Source organism: Haliotis asinina, chromosome 8 (genome assembly GCF_037392515.1).
Source record: "Haliotis asinina isolate JCU_RB_2024 chromosome 8, JCU_Hal_asi_v2, whole genome shotgun sequence".
NCBI classification, from domain to species: Eukaryota; Metazoa; Mollusca; class Gastropoda; order Lepetellida; family Haliotidae; genus Haliotis; species Haliotis asinina.
This window is the reverse complement of record NC_090287.1, coordinates 57,401,657-57,416,532: the sequence shown is the minus strand read 5'-3', so window position 1 is coordinate 57,416,532 and position 14,876 is coordinate 57,401,657. Positions and strand designations below refer to the sequence as shown.

Sequence of the window (14,876 nt, the reverse complement as noted above, 5' to 3'; positions counted from 1 at the left end):
CCAGTAAATACTGAAGTCCAGCATCAGTAACCATTCAATATTATTTATTTGAAGTAACAATAATTTGTTTTGAAGCTGAGAATCAAATGATGAACAAATTACTTTTGATCACAAAGCACTCTACTCAGTATATATTTGATCTATTTACATATGTAATGGCCATATCCATATGTATATCTATAAGCAAGGAGTGTCACTCATATCAACGGATTCCAGATACTGGCAGCAACAGCAAAACAAAACCCAAAACAAACCCATTTACCTGTGAAATACTCTCAGGATCCAATGAGCTACATTATATAACTGCATCCAACTCGCATACATAAAAACCATCCATGAATGGGACTTCATCATATCATATCAACAGTGACTTCTTGATTCCTGTCTTGGTACAAAGTTAGTTTTCAAATAAATCCAAAGCAGCCTGTCCTCCCATCCCCAGATTTTGCTGCCATAGCTACAGTGTTTGAATCTCCCTCGTCAGTTAAAGCACAGATGTCCACCTACACCCTCTCCCTGCTGCATGGTGGCGGAGCAGAATAGTCAGACTCAGGCTGACCAGATGGACAAAGACCTGTGCTACTTGACCACCTGGGAGGCAGCTAATTGAGGCCTTTCAGGATGGTCAGCTGAGAAGGGTGTCACCTCCTTTGAAACAAACGTCCCAGTGCAGTCTGGGGTCTCACCTCACACTACCATTTGTATGTGCCACAACAAGAGCAACAGCATCAGCCCCAAACAGATGCTCGGGGCAGTCTCAGGACAAATAGTCCTTACAACATCATAAACAACCTAGCAAAACAGAATAAAGAAGATTCAATTGCTGTAGAAATATTTACACAAAACAAACCAAGAAATCAAGAAGGTTCTGAGGAGATTAAATTTTTCTTTCTCATTCATTTTGGATCTTGAGACACTGAATCTGAAACTAACCATTCCATTCTAAATTCAAAAACATCTAAACAAATATTACACACTAGCACCTGCTCTGTGGGCGTAATTTCCAAAACTGCGTCTCAAATGTTTCTAAAAAAAATCCCCAGGGCTCATTTCTATGATATTACTTATGTTCTGTGCCTTCTCTGTATCAATTGCTTGTGTTTGGGCAACACAATTTTTTCTCCTTTAACATACACGAAAAGAAAGTGACTTTGAAATGATTGTTCATTCGTGGGATTAGGAGCCCAGGAACGTCACATCATAATCCTGACCAACATATTACACCAGGAAATCCTCTGTAACTATCCTACATCCTCTGAAGTGAAGTGTTTCAACGAATCCACATACAGTCTGTGCCAAAACCTTTGGCTAACCCTAACACGGCTCCTAGCATCATTTTCATCCAATTTGAAGTGATGTGGATTATAGAAGATAAACTTACTAGTCCACACAGAGACACTGTAGATATTCAGCCTACAGTTTAATGACTAAACTGCCATACAAGCCAAGATGCAAATATATCTAATACCACCCATGAAAGTCCATAATACTTGTCAAGTCGACTAGATATAAGGGCAATTCAAGACCAGAAATGAAGAAAATCTTTCGGCTCATTTTCAATATTTTTTTGTTATTTTTTAAAAAGTTTCAAGATATGTTCATTTCAGCAACTAGATGTCTGTTAGTCATGGCTAATGCACAGATTTGATGATAAATCCTTCACTCAAGCACTAGTAAACTGTTGCATACTACACCAACAAATCAAGACATCTGCCTGTCGGCACCTGATAACGCCTGGCCCTTGGTCAAGAATGTTGAATCAATTACAGGGGCTCATGTCTGTGTTTGCTTTGTGTAAGGGGTTCAGGAAGGGGGTCCCTGGGCTGCAAGCTGTATTCGTATGTCAGAAAGGGGCTTGTGTCAATGTTTGTAGTGGGTGTAGGGGAGTGTGCTCATTCTGGACTGGACACTTGGTCAAGCATACCTGAGCATGCCAAGCATTCCAAGTTAAAACTAAAGTGACATTTTACTTTCTGACATCAAAATTCTCAATGAAGACAAAAAAAAACTGATCGTTGATCTCATAGATAGCAGAGATACATCTATTGAGTATACATCAAACATTACATAACTGGCACAGAGCTGCACAAACACTTCTCTTGTGAAGCCAGTCAATGGCCATGTTGCTATAGTTTGCATCAAGACACAGAATGATATTCAGTACAGGCCTGTCTCTAGATTGGGGCTGTACAGCAGTTCATGATCAATGCATTCTTGTCATTCTTAATGTGACTTACAAACTGTAATCAAGCGTTGGAAGGTAAGCTATGGGCCACGCTTTGTTACTGATTTGCTTCAGTTGAGGTGAATGAGGACACTTACACTTAAAAAATGGTACGTGCAAAATACCAAACAAATTATTATTTGACACATCATCATCATCATCATCATCATCATCATCATCATCATCAATTATTCATTTGTTTTTCACCATGTCGGCCATATTTGTTCTATGATACTAAAACAGTAGCATATGACAACAATGAAAACAATGGGATAAAAAGTCAAAATCAGAAATACAAATGATCCCCTTTTGTAAAGGTTCATAAAACTGATCCATGAAATTTAATTTTATGAATTGTGAATTTGGCAAAGTCAGCAATATTGATATGGAGGATGTGTCTTTCTGGGACGAAATGTCAGCCTGTGTCTACTGGTGTAATCATACCTTTTTTGTACATGTTGAGTAGAAACATTGGCAACCCAATACCAATTCTGACCAGCCATTGCACCTAGTATGTACTTGTTGAATAATTATTCACACAAACATTATAAAAGGTTGGCTGGTTCATTTTCCAGAAAACTGTCTATGTTGAAAACATCCTGCAGATAGTTTTCATATTTAGAAATGATCAGAAGATCCTCATGTAAGCAAATGTCCTAAAACAGTGTCACACAATTAATTCTAAACTAATTAACCAGTCAGCAGGCAATCTTAATCCCCAAATTCCACAATGTTGACAGAAATGTGAGCTATATGAACACTACCAACATACTATTTCCCTCAAGGTTAAGTACAAAGACAAAGTCACCACAGGCTGTCAATCCAGACAAATGGTCAAACATGACAGACAATCATAGCAAGATGTCCTCTGACAGGCAAGAAGGTCAATCATCTGTGAAGATAGCTGATGGACATGGTAACAAGAAAAGACAGGCAGTTCATAACGTTAGGCAATATGTCAGGGTCAACTGCTCCACTCAGTAGGTACAAGGGTATACTGTATGTTTGTTGTGTAACGCCACACTTCATGGCGGCTATAAATGCCTGGGTCCTGATCCACAAAGCGTTTGTAGCGCTACAACATTTCGCAACCTATGGTACATGGTGGGCGAGCTGGCTAAAGCGCCAGGCTAGTGATCCAGCGAGGTTTCGGTTTCGGGATCGAGCCCACCTGTGACCGGGTGTATAAACCTTGGAGTCAGCTTTGTGTGAAGACTCTTTCAGTGTTGTCACAAACCCTAGTGTACAGTACACAACCCTGTGCACTTAAAGAACCCACGAATCCGTTGGTATATGACCAGATGGTGGCCACATGAACACGTGCATACACCTAGTTGCGGGTACAGCAACGAAACTTGGACAAAGTGCTGTGACTATGTGTCCCAGTCCATCCAGTTGTCAATTGGGTACCTCGTTAGGATGAGAGAGCCACAATAAACTCGGTGCGCCTAGTGGCAGAAAGAATTGTATACTCTCCTGGGAGTTGAGATTGAAATATGATGTGCTGTTGAGATTGACATCCGGTGATCGAGGGAAAAATACCAGCGCCTTGAGCATGCACTAGTGTGTGGATATGTGCTCTATATAAATATCCTATATCTAACTACACAGTTACAACAGGCTGTAATGTTACAAACAATTCAGTGGTGGACATCATAAGCATTCATCCAAGAAATTCAGTGAGTGAGTTAAGGTTTACACTGCACTTAGCAGTATTCCAGCTATATGGCGACGATCTCTAAAAAAATTGAGAGCTTGGACAAGATATTACAGTGATCGACAGCAAGAGCATCCATCTCCGCATTTTGGGTTATGTCATTAAGTATGACAACCTGATCCAGTTAGCTGCCTCTTACGACAGCATGGGTTACTGTAGATCAGTTCTAACCGAGATCTTCACGGGTCTCCACACAATAGCGTATGATGATGTGAGTCAACCAAGTTACAACAACAATCTAAATCCACACTCTAACCAAGTGATCACTAACCATCACTGCATTTTTTTAAGTGCACATGACTGAGTTTTCTCTTGTTTGTAAACAAACACACTTATCCTGTAGTGAAAGTAGTCTGGGCTATGAGTGAGTGAGTGAGTGAGTTTAGTTTTACGCCGCTTTTTAGCAATATTCCAGCAATATCACGGCGGGGGACACCAGAAAATGGGCTTCACACATTGTACCCATATGGGGAATCGAACCCGGGTCTTCGGCGTGACGAGCGAACGCTTTAACCATTAGGCTACCCCACCGCCCCTCTGGGCTATGAAAGACTAGCAAAGTGATTTAGAGACTGCTTTTTATAAACATATAGATAACTTTAAAAACTACAGGGTTCTGTTGTCTGTACGTGGAACCATATAAAAATTACAAACAAGGGATAAAAATGCAAATGGAGATAATTTTTTTTTATATCAGGTGAGTTTTTCAATTTCATGATATGTTTATTTAAATGAGTAGACTTTGAAATCTGAAACATAAAAAATGTATTGCAGTCTGCTTAAGAGATTGTATATGATGTTATAGATTGACGCCTAGTTTCTGAATACAATACAACTTTGATGGTAACAAATATACCCACTGAAATTGTAAAGGAGACTTTGTCAGATGATAAATTCAGAACCTGAGGACATCTAAACTTGCTTCATTCCGGACTTTACCATTGCAGGGAGGGCTTGGTAATGGGGAAAATAATGTGGTTCAGGGACTTGCACAAGTTTCTTAGGTATTAATTAATAGTCTAAATGGCAACTTTAAAAATAATGATAAATAACAGACTGGCATTTCTACTGTCCGCTTATCCAGACTTGGCTTTTTGGAGGTTAAAATTTCTATACATCCATGGTTCAGTATTCAGTAGAGCCATGGAGCTAGCCTATTACTACGAGACAGACTGACTATCACATCTTGCCGACCAAAAAGAACATAGGTATGAGAGAGTGACATCTTACAACCAAAATAAGTTAATGGGGACCTGTTTGTTTTACCTGGGATCGCAACAGGTCAAGGCCATACTGAATATTTCTCTACTAAAAGAACTATCCTCAACTGGTGCCTATTCTCCTTTTATGTTGTATCTTCTGTGTAAAAGAGACTTTATGTCTGTGTTAATAGATATATCATTAACTGACAGACATACACCACACAAACAAGGCTTAGCAAACTTCACATCTGGAATGTCTTGAGTCAAATTTACATTGTCAAGAGCAAGCCTGCTGTATTTGAATTGCATGTTTTAGATTGTTTTATGGGTAGGTTGAACTTTCTACCATGCGAATGATATGCTACCAAAACCACAAAATTTCAACTATTGAGAAAATCCAACTCCTGTCCTCATATTTGAAACTCCATTCCTGAAGTACCTTTTAAGGATGGAAAAGCCACATTAATGTGGCATTCCTAGTGGCTGCAAGAGCTATAAGCTCCCCAGGGAGTTGAGATTGATAATTGTTGCAGTTTGAGACTGACATCCGATAATCAAGTGGAATAACAAACACCATTGAGCAGGTGATCTGGATATTGGCGCTATATGAATATATGTGAATAATGAATTCCAATTTGAAGCAAACAGTTTTTGTAAAAAGACTTACAGTTCTTGTCTAGTGCGGCGTAGTTTGGCTTTGCACTCCGCGAGTTCCACAGCTAGATGGTGTTTCTCTGGTGTGACAGTGGGCACTACAGGAGCTGGAGCACCTTCAGCCTGGGACTGGTAAAAGTCTCGCTCCTGGGACAGGTCTGTCATCAGCTGCAACACAGAGAGGTAGTTGTATAGACTGGGGATATTTGAATACCAAGGGGTACTTGAATATACATGATACTTGAATAGATAGGGGTACTTGAATACATATGATACTTGGATACACAAGGGGTACTTAAATAAAGAAGGCATTGGAATATATGGACTGCTAGAATATATAGGCAGTCTTAGTAAACTTATCCTCAGTACTTTTCGTTTCACTCCATTGCAAAACCTTATGGGAGGTCGTGCCAGGTAACCTTTGAAATTGATTAATCAGAGCACAGCTTACCAAATTGCGAAAGTGGACATTCGCGCATACCTTTTGAACTTTCTATCTCGAAAAGGTTTGTACCAGAATGATTCCGAATGCAATTTAACGTATGATCGCTTCCGAGCAAAGCACACAGCATGTGCACAACCATGACAACGGTGAGTAAGCAGTCGCTGAAAATAGTGTTTTTGGCAATATTCAAGGATGTCATCTTGCGGAAATATTAGCTAATGGTAACCATGTCAACAGAAACTCCAAAGCATATATACTGCAGGTCAAATAACTGTGTTATATGCAGATTTTTGTTTGTGGAGAGATCTGTGTCATTGACCTGAATATTTTGAAAGTCCCTCCGATCCCTAAATAGTAGCCATTGTCTGACTGGTTAAATCTATTTAACCATCTCGCGTTTGACTGGACAGCCATTGGTCCCTCAAAGGTTACCTGACGCGACCTTCTACTAGGTTTTGTTAGACTCAGTGGCGGAGTGTAACGAAATACACTGAGACTAAGTTTACTTAGACTGAATATATAGGGGTACCTGAATATATAAGGTACTTGAATACATAGAGAGTACTTGAATACACAATGGGCACTGGAGTACGCAAGTTTAGTTCTACACAGCAGTTTTCCAGTTTGGCAGTGGTCTGTAAATAATTGTCTGTCGACAATCCAGTGAGCAACAGCATGAGCATCAACCTACCCAAATGGGATACAATGACATGTAAATCAAGTCAACAAGTATGACCACCCGATCCTGTTAGTTGCCTCTTACAACCGAAGATCAATTCTATCCCGGATCTTCACGGGTGTTAGGAATAGTGGCATAAGCAGGGAGTACCTTGATTGAGAGGGCACTTGAATACATGGGGGTACTTGGAGACATGTAGCATTTAGGTGAAGGAGTGCATTCATGCACTGATTACTTCTTAAATATATGTAAAAAACTTCTTGTTGGACTTCACAAGTGAAGAGTATACTTAACATCTACTTTTGTTGAGTACATTAGTACTCAGTAAGGTACAGAAATGAATGTCCAACCAACTCACACATTAAATTTAGGACTATAGATTTTGACTTCACTCAGAAAAGAATACTGACAAGTAAAGATACTGATTTAAAAATCTTCTGTTCAAAAAGATCCTACTGTACCGTTTGTTTGATGCTTAATGCTGCACCATACAAAACGACAGTGTTCTGTACATATCAAAGTCTGGACCAGAAGATCTAGTGACTGACACCATGAGCATCGATCTACAATGACTTATGACAAACGTTAGTTGCTTGTCCTATTCCAGATCTTCACAGATATTAAAAGCAAACAAGAAGAAACAAAACATTCAGTTTAAAAACAATAAATGTACACCAAAAGGATAAAAGGCCTAATTCTATTCATAACATAAATGTTAGCCACATCACCAGGGCTTCAAACCAGCCTGTTTGTATGACAATGCGAGTTCCGTTGTACCGAGTGACTTAGTCCTGAGTTCTGAAAGTGCACCGTCAATCAAAGAGTGATGGCAGCAACGTCAACACCAGACAGTGGTTGACAAGTGTGCAATTGCAGACATTACGTCAGACTGAATCACCAACTCCATCAAACAGTGCTTCCTCCTCTATATATCACGCTCCTGGAACCCTGTGTCACCATCAACTGGACCTGCTCAACAACCTGCCCCCAGTGACTAATTCTGAACTGAGAAAGTCTGTGCTATAATTTGTTGCAGTATCCCAGATTTTTAACACAACCACAACACAGTCAGGCCAGGGAGACCCAGTTTAGGGGCACTGATTAAAAAAATAATAATAAAAATTAAAATTTGAGTTTGTGTGAGTGAATTTGGTTTCACACTGTTTTTCTGCAATATTCTAGCAATTTCACGGTAGGGGACACCAGGAAGGAGCTTGTACACATATTGTACTTATGTGGAGAATCAAACTCAGGCATTCTGTATGACACTCAAACGTTTTAATCACTAGGCTACCCCAATCAAGTTTAACCTTTCATGAGGAGAACAGTCAATTCAAAATGAAAACAAACCCCTCTTTCAATTTTTCAAACCAGGAATTATTACAACAAAGAAAAAATTTGTAAGTACTGTCAATCATGATACATGAGAACCTGGAACATGTACATTTCGAAAAAGGAACAGGGTGACGGACACTTAGTGATACAGAGCTGATGATATTTTATGACTGCTTCAACTCATAACTGTACTATCAGACTGACACCTGAAGGGTTTGTCAGGCTGAGATTTTACAGCACCATCACTGACTCACAATCACTGAAATTTGTGAATTGCACATCATCTAATCAATAAATTATCTTTCCTTAATCAGTTTTTGACTCATACTAGTGAGATTTTGCATGCATCAAATTCAGAGCATGAAACTGAATACATTGCCTCACACTGCCTACTTGACTGAATGCTCTTCAAATTTGTTATCTGATCACAAATACAGGAAGATAACATCTTCATTTCGTAAGAGCATACACATAAGCTCCACCATCGATCTACACCCACAAAGTCTTTCAATGAGGGGCGTGGTTGTGGGTCTTCATGCTTCAGGAAACAAATATTGATTGTTTAATGTCACCGTTCTGCTTCAATCTTGCGTTGTTTGCATATCATTTTCTGTGCTTCATCAACACAGATGCACTATTGATTTTCTTCAGATCTTTTATGGAAGACTACCGAGACATTCCAATCAATACCAATTAGTTCTGATGGCTCTATATTGATGATTTCCTTCATGTAATTATTGGGTCGGCCTCTTCTTGGCACCACCAGAAACAAACAGTAATGGGGAAACAAAGCTCTACAATTCAGTGAAATGATTGTGTAAATTCATTGTAAAGTCTCATGAGAGAGTGAGTGAGTGAGTGAGTGAGTGAGTGAGTGAGTGATTATCATGGCACCCAGGACCAGACAAACCAGAGCATCATATTGCTGACAGAAAATGACATTGCTGACACAAAATGACACAACCATGTCATCAACCCGACCCATCACTCAAAAGTCCGTTTCCATTTCATAACGAGGACCATATGTCTAAATTACACCTCAACATTCTAAGCCAAATTTATAACCCTGTTAATACACAAAAGGGGGACAACTCTTGCACGACTCTAACCTGTTACCATTGTGTTCATTTTTAACGGTGTCAAGTGAAAGGCAACAGAAGTACCTCTGAGACATCATCTCTCTCCTTGATCAGCCGGGTGAGGTGTGTGAACATCTTCTCTGTGTACACTTCCAGCTCTGCTGGGGGCTCGATAGGGAGGACAGCCTCACTGTCATCAGTGATCTGGAACACATCATGCCAAAAATGAATGTCATTTCATCCTACATACTCAAGGAAAGGTATAAGGAAACACATGAAAGTAGAAGTGTTCCCTTATTCTCTTCCAAATTTCTTTACAAGGTATGGATTGCAGTGTGAGTGAAATTCTGGAAATAATAAAAGACTTTCCAGATCTTACACATGGTCAGGGAAAACAGCAATTCCCACAGATGTTCTTCAATATTTCTTCTACAATTATAGTATAGGAATTGAAACACATCAATAAGTAGCAGAGAGTAAATGTCTATCAGTTCCAATGTTCAAATGCCACCATGTTCATCTTCACACTTCCATGTGATTCACAAACATTCAGTTAATTTTGATACTACTTCCCTTCTGACTGATCATTAGATCACTGTCCATAAGGAGTCCTCTGCCAGAAATCCCTAATTTTTATAATGTGAAACTAGCTCAAATGTAAATTATGGCCATGTAATACAGGTAAGTTAATTGAAAGACACATATTTGATCAATTTGAGGTACCGTGACTGTCAACAGTTACCTGAGCAAAGACAAAAATATTCAGGAGAAATTCATATATGGTATCATATGGACTGAGTGAGTTTATCCTCACAGGATATTGCTTAGGTGAATGAATTTAGTTGTTTTGTTTGGACAGAAAGTGAGACTGTGACCACGACCCCAGTTTGTTTGATGTCCATCAGTCTCAAAGCAAACATCCGTAGTGTCTGCCTCACCAGCACTGACCAGATCCACCTTCCTACAAACACCTCAAGGCCTTCTGTATCAAACACAACTTTCTAACTTACTGACCAAACCTGTGAAAAAATATACCTTCCTAATCAACAGGAACTGAAATTATGTTTCTGAACAATGTAATGTTCAAAGGCTGAAAACAATCATAGATTTATCCTGAGATAAAAAAAATATCTGCCATGCCCATATCTTCATATTTAACTGAAACCCTTTTTCTCTTATTATTTCAAACATCACTAGTACTCATGAGAGTGCGGACTGTCACTAGCTTTGTAGGGACAAATCTGCATATCATCTTTATTTCTGGATTTGTGAATAAAATTGCCTTCCTAAAACTGAAGGCAGGAGGAAAACAAAAATCATAACAGATCACCAGTCAAAGTAATATTCCTTTTTAAATACTAAAAGGATTTTACTTTTAGCAATTTATGAAGTGTATATGAAACAAATAACAACCTAAGAAAAATATCAAGTAACTTTACATTTTTGGCCAATAAAACATGAAGACTTTTTTTCTTCTTATTCTTCAATAAAATATGACCAAATGATCCGTAAAACAAAAAAAAAAAATTGGTCTTGCCTTACTGGCATCTACAAGACAAAATGTTATTTTGCATATTTTAGGAAAACCCTTGAGCATCAACCAACATATAGTCAACACCGTGAATATAAATATATAGTGAATATAAATATCTATTTAATACAAATATCTATCATCAGATTAACTCACACTGACATCCTAAATCTGGTATAAATTTACGAGAACTTGAAAATTCCCGATTAATTGAGCTGTTGAGCCCTTCTCACAGATACAGCTTAGCCATCAGCTGACTATATGTTAGTGATACAGTGGATGTCCAACATTGTTGTGCTGACATGGGTCAGAAGCTGCAGAGGGCAATGTTCTGATTGAGTGACTTCCAATGAGGGGAAGTGAGGTGATACAGATTAGCTGGTCCGCCAGCAGCAGCTTCCAGATGTCAGGGATGCTCAGTGTGATGGGCTACATGTACCATCTTCTACCAGCTGACATTTCCATTACATACAGAATGAGAATTTTCATGCTTGTATTTCCATATCCCATCACTAGTAGCTACCTGTTTAGTTTTTCTCCATCTGAATAAGCTGTCTGCATAACAATAGGATTACCCTGGATTGTTTGTACATTGTACTGTACATTGCAAAAGCCTCTGAAGTGTACTGAGGCCAATTCACACAGGTATGACACTGATACTGAGCTTCCTTCTACAGCTCTAATCATGGGGTTATCCATTCACGGAATGATCACTGGAGTTAGTGAGTGAGTGTGAGTGTATTTAGTTTTACGCTGCACTCTGCAATATTCCAGCTTTATGGTGGTGGTCTGTAAATAATCCAGTCTGGACCAGACAATCCAGCAATCAACAGCATGAACATCGATCTGCGTGTTTGGGAACCAATGACATGTGCCAACCAAGTCAGTGAGCCTGAACCCCGATCCTGTTAGTTGCCTCTTACAACAAGCAGTTGTCTTTTAAAACGAACATGTGTTGTTGAAGACTTACCCTACCCCAGGCCTTCAGAGATCCTGGAGTGAGTGGGTGTGTTACCCTGGTCTTCAGCATGATAAGTGAACGGTTTAACTGGTAGGCAAACCCCACCACCCCCTGATTACTGGATGAACTGACACACAAATGAAGGAATCTACAAACTAATTACACTACCACAGAGAAAATTCGTTATCACACACTTCACTCAAAATTTGTCAAATAACAGAGTGTGAATATACCATTTTGGCTGAAAAAAAGAAATCTTCAAAAGGTGCAGATAGAAGAAAAGAATAACAAATGAATTGATATTATCCTCCATCTACCAAGCGTCCTCTTGCCTGTCTCAAAGTCCTTAACCACATGTTTCCTTCCTTGTAGTATCATATACCTACATGAAGCAAGTCTAGACTTTGCAATTTAACTGAGACTATTTTTTCATTTTAAACCTACATATTTTCAGGATGCTCAGTCCCCGTGCCTAATCTAAGAGACAGCATGTTCCTCCAGTCTCTACTGGCAGCTCAATCTTCCAGACAGTATCACAATCTCACAGATCTTAGAGGAGGCCTTATGGATGAAGACACTTATTGATAATCTAGAGAGCCATGTCAGCACCAAGTTTATGATAAACAAAATGCCTCATTAAACAGGCATGGTAGGGTGCTTGAAGGTGGTCACACGTGTCTGAACAGCTCACACATGTGTGACCATTAAGAGCTGATGTAGAACCAAGCATCTGACATGCTGCTGCCATATTTACAAGCCACTTACCCCTTGCCACCTCTCTTTGAAGGCTTTGCATGAAGAATCAATTATACTGGCACTGTTAGATGGATCCTCCCTGTATTTACGACAACCCCTGGGTATGTGTGTTATTCATGAGAATTTACCTAGGGACTTGTTAAGGACGTGTTACTTTCTCTGTATACTGCACACATGGTAGACGTGTGATGGATGACAATTATTCTGTTTCCAGTAGAACACACACTGCAATGTGTTGAGAATTACTGAAGCTGTTTCAGGAAGATAGTAAAGTGTTAAGCTCATGGTGTGAAATAAACAGGTACAGTGTTATCTGGGTTTAAAGCCACTCTGAACAGTTTCCAACTGTATAAAGTCTTTTACCGCATGTCAGCTTGAAGTGGGAGTAAAACCCAAAGTGATGGAGGTCTTTTATTTTGATGACAACCTTTCCTGACAACCTTTCAGGAAACTGAAAAACTCCTTCACATGAAACACTTCAGATGTTAACTGACAACAGTAATGTTAACTGACAACAGGAATGAAGTAATTACCTTATTTTCCTTGGGCACTATTAGATTTCACGTCATCTCAACTTTATGTGAAGGAAATCCCACAGTACCACTTAACCAATTTGGTGGAATCACTAGATTGTCTGGTCCTGACTTGACTATTTTAAGACTATTGGCACGTAACTGGAATACTGAGTGCAGCGTTAAATAACAAACTATAGTCCTTACTCCTGACATACTTAAAATATTCAAGATGAAAGGTATAACTGATTGATCTCTAAAATGCCAACTTTTCCCTTCTATTCCCACACAGGGTGTTGCCCATAATTCAGCATCCATTTTAATTATAAGTAGGACATGTGTTTTCAGCATGAAAGAATCAGCAAACTGCTCCCCTACAGCAGGCTCATTCTCCAACAGGGAGAGGATAAACTGAACAGACACAAATGTGCCTCTGTAATGAGACTATTCCCAACATCAAAGTTCATGCCATATATCCGTCCCTATACACACCTAGCAAATGTCTTTGATAGCCTTTTTGGCCAAACATTCCCAGCTGGACACTGACTCTACATTCTAATGGGTTAATGCTATTCTGATTACCTCCCTACACTGAATGGTAGAGGTCTGACCAGTTCATTATAAAACAAACATCAGAGATATTTAAGATGGTGAATCAAGGGCTTTAAAACATCACCAAGAGATCAGCCTTGTATGTGTCTGACATATTCAGGAAATATCCTCATTAAGTAGTAACATTTGCACCATTTAGATATATTCCTAGTTAAGCATTGGCTGTAACACATTAAATTCAAATGTCCTAAGTAACTTCCAATTACAGCACAATACATTGATATGTCTTTTTGTATTACCTTTTGCATACAGGATCAATATATTGAGCAGTTGTGCCAGCTGCGTGATAGACCTCTGCAGCACTTAATGTACAGGGCCAAGATTTTCGAAGCTCTCTTAGCATTAAGATAGTCTTATGTTAATGTTAATGAATGGCACTTATGACTATCTTAGCACTAAGAGAGCTTAAAAAATCTAGGCCCAGGTGTGCTAAGTCCTTGTTAAGTGGTAGAGATCTAAAGCACTTTAAGAGTGATGTTGTGTGGTTGAGTGGTACAGATACAGAAAAAATAATTACACTCTCCAGACAAGTGGCATTTTTAATACTACATACTTCTGAGGGATCTTGTACAAATGTGAGAAGCCAACAGGTGGCACTGCTTGAGTTAAAGATCACGCTAAAGTTGTGTCGCTTTTGTCATGTAGTGTGTGTTTCCTATAATTGAGCAATCGCTATGTTTCAATATACCAGTTTGAGTATCAAGTGACTCCCTGGCCTTACTAAACGTCTTCTGTCAAGACATGCACGGCACATGTTATCATGACTTACTGTCAGTCAAAGTCGCACCAGGTCAGGCAATTATACCATACACCTGTATTATCTAACCTGAACAAAACCAAACATTCCTCTTTATGGGGCACCTATCACAAGCTTATTACAATGGACACACATCATCGGACGCCTGGATTGTTGTGGGACATGATCTCCTATCCCATAATGTCTGGACACGGGCACTGATCTACTGACAGATACAATGTAATCAGCCCGTTACAGCCTGTGTGTGTGAACGCTGCAGACACTGTTTGTAAACAAGAAGACAAAGACAACAATATCACCCACAATGGCCAAGTTTGATAATGCTAAACTTCAAGAGATTTGTTCCAGACAAGTTGCCATCCTCATAGTCACAGCCTAAGTCATGTTTCCATGAAAACAGCAAAAAATAAAA

The 14,876-nt window shown here is 39.3% G+C and overlaps 1 protein-coding gene across 3 annotated transcripts in view; it reads right to left on the bottom strand.

Moving 5' to 3' along the window:
• LOC137293483 (girdin-like) overlaps window positions 1–14,876 on the bottom strand; it is a 94,399-nt gene that overhangs the window by 29,406 nt on the left and 50,117 nt on the right. For all 3 annotated transcript variants that reach the window (XM_067824047.1, XM_067824048.1, XM_067824049.1), the window contains exons 6-7: window positions 9,420–9,539; window positions 5,811–5,965 (exon numbers count right to left, since the gene is read on the bottom strand). In XM_067824047.1, the coding sequence (XP_067680148.1) occupies window positions 5,811–5,965; window positions 9,420–9,539 (275 nt within the window). The remainder of the gene's footprint in view (window positions 1–5,810; window positions 5,966–9,419; window positions 9,540–14,876) is intronic.